Below are 19,221 nucleotides of genomic sequence, written 5' to 3' on the forward strand. Positions count from 1 at the left end.
CTTGGTTCTTACTACATGGAATAGCAGAGCTCTCTGAAGAGCCCATGGGAAATGTATCATGAGCAGCATCTGGTGACGGAACTCAGTGCTAACCATAGCACTATGGCAGTCATTCCCTAGTGCAGGGTTTCTTAACCTTGGGCCCTCAGATGTTGGACTACAGCTCCCAGAATCCTCAGCTGCAATGGCTTTTGCTTGGGGGTTATGGGAGTTGTAGTCCAACAACATCTGGGGGCCCAAGGTTAAGAAACCGTGCCCTAGTGCTTTATAGAAAGCTTAGGAACTACATTTGGTAGGTTGTTTGCTCACCTGACTGCCCCTGACTTTGGGGCCAACATGAGTGACTTAATTTGAAGAACATTTTGTGCATGCTGGACAGCTCAGAGAAGCAGGGATTTAAACCATTGGTATGAATGTAGTTGTTAACAACCTCTTCAAAAACCACATTTCTCTACATGCTTCACCACAAGTAGCTTGGCAAAAATGTTTGGTATTCCATATCTAATCTGTAAAAGGCTATCGAGTACTGTTGCTCCTGTGTCTGACCTCATCACAGTTTCTTATGTCACCTGCAGAAGCCCTGCGAAGACAAATGACCAAATTTCTGTGGAAGATCATGTTTATAAAGGTCTCTCAGGAAGAAGCCAAGCTGTTGGTGCAGTGCTGAGTTTGCTGCTTGTGGTTCTTACAGCGTGTCTAGTAATCCTTTTACTTTATAAAAAGGAAAGAAGGTAAGTCTGAAAGAAGGATAAATAGTTTTTTCCCCCCTCTTGACTTCCTGGCCTCTTCATTCTGCTCCATGCTGCTTGCAAACCCCTGTAAACTAGTATTTTAGGGTGCTTCTGGTTTGGATTTGAATGCCATGCCTGCAAGGTAGTTTATCCAATGCACATGAATCTTAGTAGGACAATGCTGATAACTTCTAGCCCAGACTGGCTTGGCATAATGACTGCAGCAGAAAACCAGCAGCAAGAGTATCAAAGGTCCCAATGCTAGTGATCCCTCCTCCTGGAGGCCCTTCCTTTCTTGGTCACAGCTGTTCTTAGGAAAGCTGCTGTCTAGATAATCCTCTAGATCAGGCTTCCCCAACCTGCAGCCCTCCAGATGTTGCTGAACTACAACTCCCGGCATCCCTAGCCACAAATTTATTGTGGCTGGGTATGCTGGGAGTTGTAGTTCAGCAACATCTGGAGGGCCGCAGGTTGGGGAAGCCTGCCTAGATGCTCAGCTACTGCTATTGGTGTCCTGCTCCTGCGGTTACCTTTTTGCTTCTTACTGTGGCCAAGGAGCTTCTTTCCTCCACTTTACTATCATGACAGCTTCCTCTTTTCTTTTTCAGTTCCCTTTACCATAGTTGCTGTTGCTCACCAGTCTCCATTCTTATCTCCCTCTTTCTGTTATAGCCTCTACCTGCTGAAGGGGCAGTTGCACGGTGGGGGACACAAGCTCATGATGATGCTCATGCACATCTATCCCTTGCAAATTCCCTTCCATGTACTTATGGGGCAATATCTGCAGTTGATTGAACAAATGATGATGGGTGGTTTGGGAGCTTGCTCAGCGTAGGTTACTCATCTCAACCATAAGTCCTGCAAGTTTTCTTTTCAGCCATTATAGTGGAAATGTAAACCGCATGTACATCCACATGTAATTGCTTTATGTAAAATTTGAGGTAGGGTTGGGCCAGCAGTTATGAATGGAACTGAATTAGTGGGTGTGTGATAGAGTGAAATGTCAAAGTGTGTAACACTAGCTTTTTGTTTGTAGAGAAACAGTGAAGCAAAAGATAGCCAACTGCTGTCGAAGATCATCAAATGTTTCCTATAAGTACACAAAGGTAAATGCTCCTGGGTATATAGGCATATCAAAGGTTTTGCTATTGAAGGTGAATGGCCCACATAGTTGTGAAAGCCATTAAAATCGATTGCACTTAATTTCATGCAAGTGTGTGTGTCATGAGAGAAACAGGACTAACTTTGATCGGGGGGACCCATATATAGCACCGACTTCTGAAACCTATTCATAGCATCCAATTGTCAGCCCCATCCCCTCCCAGTTTGGAATAGTTCTATGAAAAATATTTTTCCACTTGTTTTGCATTTGAGTAACCGTGGGAAACATTGAGAATATCTGGCTGTGTATAGGACTATATTTTAAGGGATTTAAGACAAATGCAACACTAAACGAGCTAATTTTCAAGCTAACAAATATTGACTGGACATCAATAAAGAGAAGATTTCCAAAGACAGAAGCTCAGCAAACAGTAGGCAACTCCCTGATATGGTGAGCAGACCACACTTCTAGGGATATACAAATATTTGTTGAAGCAATTCCAATTTCCAGCGTGTTTAGAGTAAATTGTTTTTCAAGGAAATGGCTAATAGAAATTACTGCTGTGCATGCGCACTTTGCCGTGAAGGAACAGTTGTTTCAGATGTTTTAATCTAGTGATTTCTAGTAGCTGTTGCTTCTGAAGAGTGAGTAACTCTGCTTGTTCAGTTAGGATTACTTCAGGAAAGGATTGTTTCCTGAAGGTTCCCAGTAGGAAAAATAAAAGGGGAGGAAAAGAAAATGTGTCAGACTTGAACATCTGTAGAGTAATAGTGGAATGCTCTTAAAATGCTATTCACTAACTGCACTCCCTTGAATGTGACAGATAAACACTGAAGTGAGTGAAAATGAAACCGAGTGGCTCATAGAAGAAATTGCTTCACCAAATCGCAAGTCTAGAAATGACGGGCAAGAAAATGGACACATCTCCAGTAAAGCAGTTAAATCGGAGGCCCTCACATCCCTTCATGTGGACGACATGGACAGTGAGGATGAAGTTCTAACGATACCAGAAGTGAAGATTCAGTCAGCCAGGGCTGTCCAGACCAGAGGCTCAGACATAAGTAGGCCTCATTACAACGAGGCTGTTAACTTTTCAAGCAGCAGTAAGGCTGGTCTGCTCAATGGCCGCAATAATAGTAAAGGCAGCGCTGCTTTTGGCCAAAGGAAACTGCAGAACTCGGCAAATACAGCATCATTTCATGATGACAGTGATGAGGACTTGTTGAAAGTTTAACTCTGTTGTGCCTAATCGAAATTCTGTGTATATGTGTGTGTGTGTAAATATAAGATGGTACGACAAAACACCAACCAAATATGAAGACTTTAGCTGCAGATGCCTTTTGCAAGGGAATGGTTCAAAGGGAACGTGGCGGGGGAGGGTCAGTCCTTGTTGTTAATGACTGATTTAGTGCTGACTGGATTTCTGGCACCAGTGAACTGAATGATGACAGTTCTCCCCCTAAGTTAGGATTTGTGCTCTTTCCCCTTACTTGGATTCATAGGGGCTGCAGAATGTTTTCAAAGGGTATGATCAAATCTGAATGAACCCCTCAGCTTCAAAATGAGGCTTGCATTTTAACATTCTTATCTATTTATTGCTCTCGCTACTCAGGTTCACAGGAAATAATAGGCAATGTGTCCTTCCTGCAGGCAGGATATTGGTTCTGCAGATTGACTGTCCCATAAAGTGGAGATGAGGGGTTTCCGTGCATTTGCTAGGTTGCTTTTGATGTATGTACATTTTGGAGCTGGTTTGAGAAAATTGCCTGTAAATTTGATTCCTGTATTCTAACTTAAGATGGCTGGTTATGATTTGAAAATGGTTTTTACTGGAAGATACAGATATTTATAGCTTTAGCCTAGAACAGTGGCTGTTCTTCTTGCATGATAAGTCTCGGGTGTTTGGGTATAAATCACATGAAGTCTTTAATCAGTATTTACAAAGATGTTGGTGAAACACCAGAGCTCTCCCTGAACTCTAATTACACTAAAGAGAATGTGTCCCTTCTCCAGATGAATTCCTCACTGCTCTTGAAGGGACTGAATTTCCCTACCACAGCTCCTCTCACCAGAATGCTGCTGTGATGTGAAGAAAATGGTACCTTTTTTAAAAAAAAAAAAAATAATATCCTGCCTCGGGGACTAGAAAGATGGAAAACCTTTGTCCACTTTGGAAAAATAGCTCTTCTAAAATAAAAAGTTCATAACCCCACCATGTGGAGCTAATTTGTTCCAGGCCAAGCTATACGATTTCTAGAACATCAGCTTCACTGCCCTGGAAGGTGTGTTGGTCCACTTGAAACCCACAGGCCCTCCGAATCCTTTATTGCACAGGTACGTACCCTTTTTTATATATACTTGGGGTATTGACAATGATAGGCAAAAGCCTTTCAGTACTCCCTGAACACTGCAGTAAAAGTGATATGCTGGATTAAATAACATCATTGGCAAGACCAGATGACGATCCTCCAGTTTCTGCAAGCACTTGGCACCTGCTCAGTGTTCCATGGTCTTTTGGGCAACGAGAGAGGTTTTATATACCATCTAATGGTACTTGTACTGACCAGACACTCTTCTTTCTTTGTACCTTTCCTACCCAGAATGGTTTCCATAAGGTTCCCATTTGGAATCTGATTTAATGTAACAAAGTGTTCAAACAATTTCAATAAAAGCTAAATTACTATGTTCTGTAACAATCCATAAGAGAAGTAAATTTTTTTCTCGTTTAAATATATTTATAATGGGTCTTTAAACGAAGGAGTTTTTAGTTTCTGCATTAAAAGCATGTATGCAATTTCAGAGTTTAAACATCCAACAAACCATATGATGTGGTATCAATTTGAAATTGTCTAAAATGGAATTGCTCCAGAATTATCCATGTAGACAAAAGGACACTCCACTGTGTGCTTGGAAAGGGCTTGATTATAAGTACTGATTTGGGCTGGCTGCTCTGGAGAGGGTGACACTTAAGCACTGAAAATGGTATCAATGAGAATGAGACAGAACTTGGCGACAGGCCAGCCTCACTTCATATGCAACAGAACTACAGAAATGCCACTGCATGTGGGAGCTCCCTACTCAGTGCACACTTCCAGTCTTCCAGCAAAAGGGTGAAAGAAGTTAATCAGTGACCAGTTGTTCTGCTCAGGCCAATGTAAATCCCAAGAAGAGTTTAAATCCTCCTGGAAGTACTGAGCATGTCTTCCTAACATTTGTGAGCTGTAACTGTGGTCTAAGTTTCTCGTGTATTTTTCCTTGTTCCCACTTCCAGCAGAGTATGGGATAGGGTCACATGATGAAACTTTCTGCACCAGAGTTTTCCATGCCCATTGGGGTTGCAATGATTCAATACTGAGAGCAGGCAAGGTTATGTCTTCGCAGCTGTGCCTCTTGCACATTAGAGAACAAGACATGAAATTCCCTCTTGAAAATACAATGCTGGAGAAGACCATCTAAAACTGTCAACGGCGTAAAGTGAATGCATGTCATAGTTGTTGCATCCTGATCCCACTCACTTTTTAATGACACTACATACATACACTTCACTCTTTCTCTTTGTCATAAAACATGTTTTGGAAATGACAGCTGTTATGCATCTGGTCTTATCGACATAATATTGTCAAGTGCATCTTTTCCCTATATTAATAACTTTACCTTTATGTTAGTATCCGTTTTCAAGGATAAGCTAAGGCAATTTAAGGCTACCACATGTCTGAGCAATACAGGAATGGATGTGGAACTTAGCATACTTGAACAGCCCGCAGATTAACAATACCTTCCTTTGTGGGGAGAGGGGATGAAGTTCTTACTGTATTGCTCTTCAAAGAGTGATTTATCCTTAGAGGTTTATGCTTAGGAAAATGTATGCTTTAGTCAAAGTGATGCCGGTCTAGTAGGGATGAGTTGCACACAAGTGGGATCACTCCAGATAACACAATACTTCTTGCAAGAGAAGACTGCCTTCTGTGACAAGCCTTAATATCCTGCCTGCCCAAAACTATGTCTTCCTGCAAAATGCTGTCAAGTATACTATCCCAGGTACAGCAGTGATCTGCATTAATACTGGAGTCCAATAAAAAACCATTAATTGGTGGTTCTAACCAATTAGATTTATTTATCAGCATAATAGACATTGGGAGCTAGTTTATCCTGAGAATTCTGCTTATACTTGATCTGTCTTTGGGAAAAGTCTCAAAGAATAGAAACATATACTTGCCTCTGCTAGCTTCTTGAGAACTTCCCCTGCACAGCAAGTTCAGTATGTTTACCCTCAATGCTCTGCATTGGATGACTTGTCTCCAGGTGATGTGCAGCTGCTTGCTGAGTTCATGAGTTTCCACAGTGACAAACTGAGCAAAACTCTACATTCGCTGCAGGAGAGTTCATGGCAAATATCACCACCCCTTTATGTTGCCAATGGGGTCAATGTTCAACAGGAAGTACTGCACACAGGGTATTTTTATGGGACTCATTACCACTAGAGGTGGTATGGCCACTAACCTAGGTGTTTTTAAGGTAATTTAAATAAGTTCAGGGAAAACAAGTCTTACCAATGGCTACTAATCATGTTAGTTATCTGCTATCTCCCAGTTCAGAGGCACTGCCCTCTGGATGCCGGCTGCAGGGAAGCAATGGTAGGAGACAGCTGTTTTCTACATGTCCCTTTTCTGTGCTTCCCAGGGTATCTTCTTTTGTCACTTTGAGAAATGGGACTAGATTAAGCTTTGGACTGATCCAGCAGGGCCCTTCTTTTAACTATCCACTGCTCATTTTTAACATTGAGGGGAGACAACCTTCACTATAGATGTCTCATAACTTATCGGGTGGTGCGGGTGGTTAGAATAGTTGCTGTTATGAAGTCTTCCCTTTTCTCCATGCCTTAAAAGGTAAAGTGTGCCGTCAAGTCGATTTCAACTCCTGGTGCTCACCGAGCCCTGTGGTTGTCTTTGGTTGAATGCAGGAGGGGTTTGCCATTGCCATCTCCTATACAGTATGAAATGATGCTTTTTAGCATCTTCCTATATTGCTGCTGCCTGATATAGTCCATGCCTTACCTTTGAAAAAAGGCTGGTCCCTCCTCCCCCCAAAAACAAAAAAAAACCCAACCCCAGGAGTTCTCAATCTTGCTTCCCAGACAATGTTAGACAACTCCCCTCATCCTCAACCACAATGGCTGTTGTGGCTGGGGAGGATGGGATTTCAGCAGCCTCTGGGATCTCAAGGTTGGAAATCCCTGCCTTAAAATGTATAGTGAGGACACTGCACAGACACTTCTCCATGGATGCTGAATTCTCCCTGGATTCAAACCACCTAAGTATGCTGCCATCTGGCCATGTTAACCTTAATGTAGGAGCATGTACCCTAAAACATCCCTAATACCAACCAGCCTACAGTCTGTAGCTGTGTGTGGTATGTGTACAAACAATTTTTTAAAATAAGCCAAGGTGTTGAAAATTGCTGGTTCTCAATCCAGGCACAGGTGTGTGTTGTAGCAGTGGCTGGCCATTCTTTGGCAAACTTGTGTGTAGGGCAGAATCCATAATTCCTCCTCTTGCCTACAGCGCTCGGTTATGTCAAAGCTCTGACATCCAGTACTTGGAACTGTGCGTCCATAGTACAGAGAACCAGTGCTGGTAATGGGAACTATCCAGCTTACTCTTTTTGGGGTACACAGCTCCCAGTCCACCAGGGGATGCGAGTACTCGGCTTGCGTGTATGCATTGCTGGGCTGGATCAACTGATTATTGGGTGGTACTTTATTGGAGAGTTTAGTTGCCTATTTGCAAGTTATTGCTTTTAGTAACTTTTGCAAACAATCTAGCCTCGTATGCCCATGAGGTCTCACGGGGCGCACGGAAGGCTGAGTGGGCCCATTCCTGCCAGCAATGGCATCCTCCAGCCAGAAGTCCCCAAAGAGAACTATGCTGGCAAGAATGGGGGCATCCTCAGAAGAAACAGGAGCAGAACTAGCAGCCTCAGAACAAACAGCACCGACTCACACAGTGGAAACCCGGAGCTTGGCTACAGCAGCACCTACTGACCCAGTTAGCTCAGCCGAAGTTGGGGCTACTTAAACTTCTATTCCTCCTGCCCTGGGTCCCTCGAGGTCATCTAGTCTGACCGAAAATGCTCCTTCAGACCAGCTGTTAGTGTAGTTACCTGGGGACATGCCTCCTGCCTGCCATTCATGGTTCAAGGACTTGTTGGCAAGTTCCTTTGAGAGATATGAAAAGCTAAAATCCAAAAAGCAGAAGTGAGCCAAATGGGTCTCCTCCTCTTCTTCCAGTCTGGCTTTTTCCGCTTCGAAGGTGCCAGCCATTAAAAAAGTGAAGAAAAAGAGGAAACACAAAGTCTAAAAGAGAGAGATCTAGATCTAAACAGAGAATGGAGTGCACACTCATCTGAACTGTCTGAAGCAGCCTCCACAGGGCCCCAACCCCTGGAGGAACAGGGTTTTTGCCCACTGAACTGCCGTGGAGGCCTCCACAAGGACCTCCAGTCAACCTAATCCCTGTTATTCCTCTAGATGAGGACCTCATGGCACCTGACATGCCAGGCCTACCCGCTGACCCACTGGGAGGCAGGGATCCAGAGCAGCCACAATCTGAAGACGAACGGTCTGATAGCCTAGAACCTGAATCTTCAGAGGCACCCCTTATCGCCATAACAGTACATGCTCTGGATCTTAATCCTCTTTCCTCCCAGGAGGCCCAACCAACTAGTAAAAGTGCTCTGGTCTTCCCAGGTTCGAAACCTAATGATGTGTATCTTCCACTCCCAAAACAGTTCATGGAAGTGGCAAAGAGCGAATGGACTATGTCCACTTCGTCAAAAAGGGCTAATGCGGAGAATCTGCTCTTAGAGACCCCACAGACAAGCACATGGAAGAGGCCCTGAAATACTCACACGAGCCAACTGAATCGCCAATGAGGGCCTCTGCAGCAGCCTCTATGGTTGCGAGGGTGTCCCTAATCTGGCTGGATGATTTAATTCAAGATCCTCCTTCAGATCAAGCTAGATTGCGCCAAACACTCTTAAAGTTACACAAGGTACAGGCTTTTATCTCAGATGCTACTCCTGCGTTTTGCATCTAGGGCAGCTAGAGCCTCGGTGGCGGGCTATCAGAATTTGTGGCTAAAATACTGGCAGGTAGATGCTGCTTCCAAAACCAACCGGGCCCCACATGTCCCTTACGAAGGAGAAAAATTGTTTGGGAACGCTGCACTAAAAGACATCTTAGTTGAATCTAAGGAGAAAAAGAAATTTGGACATTGCGGTGAAGTCCAACAGATGGGTAGTCCTGATGCCACAGGTTCTCCACTCCCTACGCTGGTGGATCACTCCACCACATTTGTCTGTGGGCAATGAATTTCTGGACCCCCATGCCCAGTCATAGTAACGCCAGATGCCAGCAAGAGAGGCTGGGGAGCCTATTGCTTACGCCAATTTGCTCAAGGCAAGTGGTCGGGACAGGAGCACCAACACAGCATAAACTGGCTGTTACTCAGAGCCATTCAACCAGCCCTATGAGAGTGCCAATCCATGATTCATCACCGTCACGTCCTCATCCGCACGGACAACACCATGGCGAAAGCACACATAAATCACCAAGGGGGAACCAGGTCCAAATCTCTGCAAGCAGAAACTTTCCTACTCTTTTAGTAGGCAGAACACCACGTGGCATCCCTGGCAGCTCATATCGTAAAGGGTGACCTGAACACAGTAGCAGGCTGGCTGAGTTGCTCAGACCTGTTTCTGGGGGAATGGCATCTCAATTCGAGAGCATTCCAACAAATCACTGAACACGTCAGCTTTCTGACAGTGGACCTCTTTGCAACACCAGTCAATGCTCAAGCTCCTCATTTCTTCACTAGATTCCCATGCCGCCAAGCAGAAGCAGTGGACACGCTCTCCTCGCCATGGCCGGAAGGCCTCCTTTACGCATTTCCTCCCACTCCGCTCCTAGCACGTGTGCTTTGCAGAGTCAAGATCCTGAAAGCACAAATCATCCAGGTGATCCATTCTAGCTGAGGAGACCGTGATTCGTGGACCTCACCAACCTGTCCACAGAACCACATCTGGTACTCCCAGTCATGTCAGATCTTCTTCAGCAAGGACTGGTGTGGCACCCAGATCCAGGCTGGTTAAGGCTAATGTTGGAGAAATCTCCAGGAGTTGGTTTGATGAGCAGAGGCCACACCATCCATCAGGTTCAAGATTTATTGTCATGACATGCCGGGTGCCTGCACACACAGTAGACTGGGCAAAAGTGCTGTATACACAGATCTCACAGGAAACATAGGCCCACTAATTAGGGGCTTACAGCACACTTGTCTGAACCAATCACAATAGAATAAAGCTACAACATTATGCAAAGTCAGGATTGCAAAGTTTCTCCAATCAGGAGCATATAGCATAACCAGTTAGCCAATTACATTAAAGGTCAAACATCAGGCTATTACTAGCAACAGTGAGAGTATGCACCAATCACCATTTGCCAGCAGTTCTTAATACTTTGGCCTATATGTTGTTCCAATTCCTTCCAAACAGTACTTAGATGCATTCTGTTACCATAGCAACCCTGTAGCTGTACTGAAATCCATTTGGCCATGTTAACATTAATGTAACCCGTGAATCTAAGTATTTCATATTGATCTATATGTATTGATCCTAGGGTATATAGTTAATGGAGAACTGAGCTCTTGCTACACCATTTGGATGGTAGCTGAAGAGAGCAAGAGTCCCCTCCATCTTGTATTCCTGAATGTATGTCAGTGGGAAAGAATCTGCTTAGTATGCTTTGGTCCTCATACTCTGTGCCTCGCAGACCTTGTAGCTTGCAACATAGTATGTATTCTCTATGCCTTGCTTTGTTCTGGCCTACTGGTCAGGAGAGGTGATGATGCTGGTATCTGAACTGCCTCCTAGAGGCTGCATAAGCACTTCTTTAACAATGGTAGTATTGTAAGCCTGTTGGCCTAAATTGGGTTTTTACTACTGGACTACCTGGCTGGCTTGTTGTGAATGATGATGTATTCAGATGTATCAATTGTTGTATAAAAGCTTTGGACGGACACCATCTTAGGTCCGTCTTGTCTTTGGGAGCTATCCCCTAGACGGCCACTTTGTTATTCTGCAGAATTCACTAAAGTTTCTTTGAACTATAAAGTTTTCTCCTCCTTGGTACGTACAAAATTGGCTATCGTCTACCAAGTAGATAGTAACCCGTTGGTTAACAGCAAGTACCATAAAACATCCCTAATACCAACTAGCCTACAGTCTGTAGCTGTGTGTGGTGTGTGTGTACAAACAAATGTACAAACTTAGAGGAAATCCAAACTTAGAGGCCTTGCCTAGAATCTTGACTAGGCCCAAACTAGACCCAAATAAAGTTTTTCTTCATCACTAGCCACCTGGAAACTGAACGATGCATCCTAAAACAGCACAGCCACTTGGCTAAAGTGCTCAACACGATGCTCACATCCAGGCGGCCTTCCACTGACAGCATCTACCAATACACATGGAGATCCTTCCTGAGATGGTCAGCACTCCACGGAGTACCCAAGGGAACAGCCACCATGAAACATCTGCTGCAGTTCCTACAAGATGGGCTGAACCAGGGACTATCTGCAAACACCTTGAAAGGTCAGGCCGCGTCAATGGTGGGCCGCATCTCAGGGACATCGCAACGATCCATGCAGTGCCATCGTCACCTGAAATGTTTCCTAAAGGCTGCTACTCTTCTGTCACCTCCAGTGGTCCATCGTTTTCTTACTTGGAAACTACATACTGTCCTAAAGCCACTCCAGGCCTCTTCCCCTGCCCTTCAAGCCTCTGTCCACGATCCAGCTCCGCATACTCTCCTTTAAAGAGTATCCCTCTTTTATGTCCCTCACCGGGTCCTGAGATCAGCTACAAGTAATACCTTGGTGATCCCAGGCCCTAGGGATATTAAACTGCTATCAACGAGAGCCAGGGCCTTCTCAGTGGTGGCCCCGGCTCTATGGAATGGTCTCCCGGATAATATTAGAGCTCTCCATGATCTGTTGGCTTTCCGTAAGGCATGCAAGATGGAAATGTTCTGTCGGGTGTTCAGTCACTGAGATAGCTGGTCGTAGAGTGATCTTGTAATCCATGGTTACTATGTCATGTGGAATGAGTACTGTATGGGGTTGGGGTTATGACGTTATGGAAGATGTATTTTATAGAATTGTGTTGCTGTGTATGTTATAGCTTGTAAGCCACCCTGAGTCCTATGGGAGTAGGGTGACATATAAATCTAACTAACTAACTAACTAACTAACTAACTAACTAACTAACTAACTAACAAATTGGCATTCCTCATAGCCATTACCTTGGCACATAGAATGTCTGAGCTCAGGGCCTTATCTATACACAAAAACTTTGTATTTTCTATGCAGACTCTGTGAAACTCATTCCAGACCCCCCTTTTCAACCTAAGGTGGCTTCACCCTTCCATGTCTCTCAGGATGCTATTTTGCTTGCCTTTTGCCCTAAGCCAATTCACCTGGCAGAGAAGTTCTGGCACAAGCTTGGTGTCTGTAGATACCCTAAGGTATACATTAAGCGGACAAAGCACATTAGAACTTCAGAGTCACTCTTTATTTTGTTTTTGCCACATTCTGTGGGCCAGCCTGTCACATCTGCCACCATAGCCAGGTGGTTGAAGGTGTACATAGCATTGGCCTACAAATCACAGAATCTCAGGGCACCCACTAAGCTGTATGCCCACTCCACTAAGGCTGCAGCTGCATCTGCAGCTTTCTCTATGAACATTCCTGTCCAGGATATTTGTAGGACAGTTACCTGGTGGATGCCTTCCACACTTACTAAACATTATAGATTAGACACCTTAGCCACTGCTCAGGCAGCTTTTGGAAGGTGAGTCCTCCAGCAGGTACTCCCTGCAGAGTAGGCACAGCACACCCTTCCTGGTTGGACTTAAGGCTGTGGTATGTCCCTACGTGTGAGACACCCTTGGACTACAGCTGCAGAGAACAGAGCATTGGTTAATCACCGTGAAGGCTCCTTCTTGCTGCTGAGTCCAAGGGCGTCTTGACTCTCCCTATGACACCAGTGCCTACTTTCCAGGGACCTTGGGGTTCATTCATTTATTCATTCATTCATTCATTTGCCATTTTGTCTCCCACTCCCCCAGTTTGGAGAGAGCCTCTTGGAGCTCCTCACAATCTATTGTGGATCTCACTACCCTAAATAGTTCAGTGTCATCTGCAAATTTGACTACTTTGCTACTTACCCTAACTTCTAGATCATTTAACAAGAAGTTAAAGAGCACTGGTCCCAGTACAGATCCTTGGGGGACCCCACTTCTTACTTTTCTCCATTTAGAGGACTGTCCATTTATTCCTATGCTCTCTTTCCTGTCCTTCAATCATTTATCAATCCACACATGAGCCTGTCCCTTTATTATTTATTTAAAATATGTATACCCTGCTCCTCCAGTGCAATACTGCTCAGGGTGGCTTACAACAATAACATAGACACAGATACAAGTAATAAAATAGATTTTTTTAAAGTCAGATTAAAAACAATTGTTAGGTTCAAATTAAAGCTGAAAATTATAAGAAGCTAAAGAAGCTTTATGCCATGACTGCTAAGTTTTCTTAAGAGCCTTTGGTGGGGAACTTTGTCAAAAGCTTCTTGGAAGTCCAAGTAAATAATGTCAATTAGTTCACCTTTATTAACATGCTTGTTGATGTTTTCAAAGAACTCCAAAAAGTTGGTGAGGCAAAATTTACTTTTGCAAAAGCCGTGCTGGTTCTCCTTCAGCAGGGCCTGTTCTTCTATATGTTTAATAATTTTGTCCTTTTAAATATGCTTTCCATCAGTTTGCCCAGAACGGATGTTAAGTTAACCAGCCTGTAACTTCCCGGATCCCACCTGGATCAGTTTTTGAAAATCAGTGTTACACTGGCTATTTTCCAGTCCTCTGGTACAGAGCCTGTTTGTAGGGATTAGGTTATATATTTTTGCAAAGTAGTCAGCAATTTCACACTTGAGCTCCTTCAGAACTCTTGGGTGGGTGCCATCTGGCCCTGGTGATGTGTTAATTTTTAGTTTTTTCAAGACAGTTTAGAACATTCTCCTCACCTCAAATTGGCTGAGTTCTTCAGCCTCCAAGCTTGAGAAGCTCATTTCCAGAATGAGTATGTGGTCAGTGTCATGAAGACAGATGCAAAGAACTCGTTCAGCTTCTCTGTGATCCCCTTAATAATCCCTTTCACACCTTCATCATCTAAGGGTCTAACTGCCTCCCTGTCAGGTTTTCTGCTTCTGATACATTTAAAGAAGTTTTTGTTATTCCCCTTGACACTTCTAGCTCTATGCTCCTCAATCTTTCTCTCTGCATTCCTTATTGTCTCCTTGCATTTCCTTTGCCAGAGGTTGTTCCTTTCTGCTCTCCTAATTTGGGCAGGGCTTCCATTTTCTGGAGGAAGTCTTCTTCCCTCTTATAGCTTCCCTGACTGTACTTGTTAGCCATGCTGGCTTTGTTCTGAACTTGGTGGCACCTTTCCTCCTCCTTGGTATACATTCCAACTGAGCTTCTATTATTGTGGTTTTGATTAAGTTCCATGCTTTCTGGAGTGATTTGACCCTCCCGACTTTCCCTTTCAGCTCCCATTTTACCAGTCCTTTCATTTGTTAGAAGTTCCTTCTTCTGAAGTCCCAACGCATCCCAAGTCCACGGTCCACCATGCTCCCTCAGGCCAGAGAGCAAAGAGGAAGAATAGAGACTTTTCTCTTGCCTCCTGTCAGTCACAGTAAATAGGGGTGGGCTGAAGGGTTTGGGTTAGTTTTTCACTTCAACTCCACTTCAGCTCCCACAGACAGTGTTTTGCCTTGCCGGGAGGGAGGGAGGGAGTGTGTGTGTGTGTGTGTCAGTCAAAGCACGCCAAATCCAAATGAGCCAACAAGCTTCACACAGCCCTAGCCTAGAGCATGGGTGGGAATCTTTTAATTCAGAGATAAGCAATCTCCAATCAAATGCTTAACTGTATGGGGTCAGTCACAATCTTATGAAAAACTACTTGCTTCATTGCTGCTTAATCCCCGAGGAGCTTCATGGGCCACCCTTCTGGTCAAGGCCTGCCCAAGAATGATCAACCTAACCTTCCTCTGGAGATTTTCTCTCCTCTTCTCCTTCCTCCTTCTCTTCCATCTCCTCCATGTCATTAAAATCATGTATACCAATCCTTCCCCTTTTATCCTGACAAGGATGCTTTGAAGTAAATTAGGTGAGAAAGAATAACTTGCCTACCCAAGGAGCTTCATGGCTGAGTGGATAATCAACATCTGAGGCAAAGGCTAATGCTCAGCCCACTATTCTACGCTGGCTCTTACCTGCAGTGCTGTAAAATTGGGTCAGACATTCTTGCAACATAGCTGATCTCTTAGATGCCTAACTGTGTTGGACCTGTGACTCCATAAGCGTTGACTCTCGACAGCAGTGACCTCCTATTGACCACAACGGACATTAGAAATAGAGTTAGAGAGTGTAGGAGTGCCCCCCTTGTTCTCTCTGTAATCTTCAATCTCTGCTCTAGGTCTCTTCTGACTGACTTAAGATCTCAGTATACCTAGTCTCTTCCTCTTTATTCTTTTCTTCCTTCCTTCCACCATGAGGAAGCTAGTACAGGGTGCAGGCTTTTCTGTCTAAGTTTCTGACTTCTTTAAATAACCCTTTACTTGTTTTAGACCTTAAACAATTGTCTCCAGATCTCCTCCTTAAGCTCTGCTCTCATCAAACTGGGTTTCTCTGCTAAATGAGAGGTTGATTCAAATTCTCCCCTACAGACTGTGCAATCAGCATATGATGAAGGGGTACCTTCATCACTATACAGAACCTTTCTTGTCCTGCATTGATGGCTCCAAATGTGTCCACAGCCTTGTTACAGTACAATTATTCCCAGAGGCTTTTTAAGGAGGCAAAGATTTAAGATAAGGGCAACATTGAACTGATGCCTCCCTACTGCCATCTTGGAACAATCCAGCTGTGACTGCACAATAAACTTCAAACATGGACAAATGGCTGGTGCTGGTGGCTAGGTAACAAATTGGCCTTAAGCAATTCAATCTGACTTCTTGAGACAGTGACATATAACATGCAATGTATGTAGGCATGAATTTAAAGAATGACGGATCTCCAGTACCCTCAGCCAAGCCAACTGAAATATCTATTAACCAGCTGTAAACTTTATAAGCCAATACTCCAGTTATTCATTGGCCTTACACCTTACAGATAGCAGCTTCCCCCCCACCTCCCCGTATCTTGAATTCTGGTGGTTACCTATTAAAAAGATATAAGGAACCAGAACATGTCCTCTATACAGATCTGCTGACCTTGAGGATGTTGTAAAATCTCTCCTTTCTGAAGTTCAGCTGTAACATGGGCATATTAAATGCTTCATTGTAAATAAGTCAGTTCCCCGGATTCTGTCGTATGCTGACATTGTACTGTTGCATGTCTCCCTCTTACCCAAATTGCGAGAAGTTTCAAGGCAGATTGACTTGGATTTTCATTTCCTTTGGAAGAGAGAACTTTGGAGACTTATGCTGTGTTTGTATTATCTGCTTCATTCACAAAGCATGGGGAAATGCTTGACTAACAAGCAGAAGGTTGCCAGTTCAAATCCCTGCTGGTACTATATCAGGCAGCAATATAGGAAGATGCTGAAAGGCATCATCTCATCCTGCGCGGGCAATGGCTATAGTGAACCCCTCTTGTATTCTACCAAAGACAACCACAGGACTCTGTGGGTGCCAGAAATTGAAATCGACTTGACGGCACACTATACCTTTAAATGGAAGCAAGCAACATGTGCATTCCTACCAAGTACCTCGCACCAGATCCCCAGAGAGAGACCCTCTGTCTTATAAAGTGCTAGCAACTCACACCTTGTTCTTTCTGACCCTGTCCTCATCTGTCCTCAACACTATGTGCCTTTTCACACATGCCTGGTATCCACTTCCTCTTCTTAGCTGGGGTGTGGGTGTGGTGGCAACTCCCCCAGCTCTGAGAGCTTGCCCATTCAGAAATACTTAGATTGCCCACTCTCTTCCAATCATTCATTCCCATTCAGGAAACCAAAATCCTGAGTGGTTATCCAGTGATCTATCTGACCAAAGGAATGGCCTGTTAGTAGCCAGAACAATACAACAAACAGAACGGAGGAAGGGAAAGGTTCAACAGCTCCCATTGAGCCGATACCATCACCAGAATCACGGCAACACTTTCCCTCAACTATGCCACATAAGGCTGAAGGGTGGGTAGGGGGCACATCTGGAGAGATCTCCACAAACAGGCTCTTTGCACATAGACTAGTGGCATGTCAGGAGGAAATCTAGGTTGAACTTTCTTCCTTGACATGCTAGGTGCAGTGGTTCCTCTAATTTTTTTCACATGTGTGCGGAATGAGTTTTCTTCTGGGTGGCAGTATCAAGGCAGCGTGTGCACACTTGCATTCAGAATAGTGCCTTCCTGATTCAACCTGAGCAGGATCTAAAACTAACTGAGCAGACATTTAAAAAAAAACCATGTGAGTGTGTACACATGCACATGCCTTAGAGGGAACAGTGGCTAAGTGTGGTGCTGTAGTATGATCAATGAGATTTTTTAATGTGGATCATGCTGCATTCAACCTCCACCCTCTGCCGCCCCCTGCAGTAGACAGTAATACACTTCAGGAAAAGGCTTTGTCGAGGCACCCTTTTCTCCTGCATAATTGGCTCTTATGGGGTAGATCAGTGTTTTTTAACATTGGGCCCTCAGATGTTGTTGGACTACAACTCCCATCATCCCCAGACATGGCTTTTGTGGCTGAGGATGATGGGAGTTGCAGTCCAACAACATCTGGGGGCCCAAGGTTAAGAAACCCTAGGGTAGATCAAAGCTCTACACTTGGGACAATCTTGAAGTGGATGCAAAACCTGCTCTCCACCACTGATTATTATTAACCTGGCCTTTATGGACATGGAAGCGAGGGGTTACACAGAGATGCACTGCATCTCCTGGAGTCCCAGTAACATGCAGGGCCTTCCTCCCCATGATGTCCTTTATAGTTATGGGTATTTTGTTCATATATTATCAATCTCAGGGTGAAGTTAGGTAGCATATGAGGGACAACAGAATGTTCTCCAGAAAGCGGATAATCTCTTCTTATAAACACAGCTCCAATGTCCAAGGCTGGCCAAATCTGCCGGCAGGGGGGTTGTTTACCTTTGTCAACTTGCTTTGACATGAGCAATGATTCTCTCTTGCAGTGATCACATTCACATTTTTTTTGGCATGTCAGTTACTAGTTTCCAACGTGAGAAGCAATGTTGGACATTTTTGCTGAAAACAAGACAGAGGCCAAGACAGGGAAAAGGGAGGCTTAGTCATCTTGCTTCCTTCTCTTAAGGATCACTTTTCCAACCCTGAGAAACCCTCTTCTACAGGCTTGATTTCCAACAAAACTTACATAAAAGTTGCAATCAGTGGCTTAATAATTTATAAACGATCACTCTGACTTTTGGTCAAATGGCTTGTTTAAGCACATTTTATTCTTGACACAGTTAAGAACACTGCTGTGAATAACAGCCATATGCCAAAATGCCAAACTTAGACGATATTTTAGAGCATATCGGGGAGTTTGACCTGTTCCAGAAGAGGGCCTTTTTCCTCATTTGTTTGCTCTCTATTGCCTTTGCCCCAGTCTATGTGGGTGTCGTTTTCCTAGGTCTTATTCCGGAACACCGTTGCCTGAGTCCCGGAGTTGCCGAACTGAGCAGCAGGTGTGGCTGGACTCTTTCTGAGGAGTTGAATTACACCGTTCCGAAGGGGAAGGCCAATGGAGAGACGTTCACCGGTCAGTGCATGAGATACAACGTGGACTGGAATGCAACAGAACTGAGCTGTACAAACCCACTAGAAGGCTTCACCAGTGATGGGAACAGCAGCGCCTCGCTTACCACCTGCCAAGATGGCTGGGTTTATGATCCCTCAGTGCAGTCCATCGTGAGTGAGGTAAGGCCACACAGATGCCTTTCCTAAAACTTATCTTCATCACAAATAAGGAACTTAAAGCAGCGGGGGCGGGGGGAGTGTGGATTTCTTTAACTATCATTGAGGCATGTACAAGGGGACTTCAGAAAGCAATCGCAACATTCAGCATAGAGTGCGGGCAGTAGTTGTGCCACCACTTCCAACATTTCATTAATTTTACAACTGATTTCATTAATGCTACTACTGCATTGTGACAGGCATGATGCTTCATTTGGAACTAGATTAAACGTTGCAGCCATCCGCATTCTTCACTTTGTGATCTAAAAATGCTCTACTTTTTGGCAGACCTTTTTGGGGGGGCG

At 44.3% G+C, this 19,221-nt stretch overlaps 2 protein-coding genes across 7 annotated transcripts in view; both read left to right on the plus strand.

The window, feature by feature from the left end:
- Positions 1-4,529, plus strand: part of IGF2R (insulin like growth factor 2 receptor) — a 138,276-nt gene extending 133,747 nt beyond the window's left edge. The window contains exons 46-48 of the mRNA XM_053294828.1: positions 576-731; positions 1,768-1,837; positions 2,657-4,529. Of these exons, the coding sequence (XP_053150803.1) occupies positions 576-731; positions 1,768-1,837; positions 2,657-3,067 (637 nt within the window). The 3' untranslated portion in view covers positions 3,068-4,529. The remainder of the gene's footprint in view (positions 1-575; positions 732-1,767; positions 1,838-2,656) is intronic.
- Positions 4,530-8,710: 4,181 nt separating this feature from the next.
- LOC128344538 (solute carrier family 22 member 2-like) overlaps positions 8,711-19,221 on the plus strand; it is a 32,531-nt gene continuing 22,020 nt past the window's right edge. Inside the window, exons 1-3 of one of the 6 annotated variants that reach the window (XM_053294864.1) lie at positions 10,203-10,456; positions 11,243-11,478; positions 18,594-18,880. In XM_053294864.1, coding sequence (XP_053150839.1) covers positions 10,443-10,456; positions 11,243-11,478; positions 18,594-18,880 — 537 coding nt within the window. In that variant the 5' untranslated portion in view covers positions 10,203-10,442. Of the gene's footprint in view, positions 8,883-10,202; positions 10,681-11,242; positions 11,479-14,758; positions 14,877-17,763; positions 18,881-19,221 lie in introns of those variants that run through there. The other 5 variants (XM_053294873.1, XM_053294904.1, XM_053294887.1 and 2 more) reach the window with 5 other exon arrangements.

Source organism: Hemicordylus capensis, chromosome 1, assembly GCF_027244095.1.
Source record: "Hemicordylus capensis ecotype Gifberg chromosome 1, rHemCap1.1.pri, whole genome shotgun sequence".
NCBI classification, from domain to species: Eukaryota; Metazoa; Chordata; class Lepidosauria; order Squamata; family Cordylidae; genus Hemicordylus; species Hemicordylus capensis.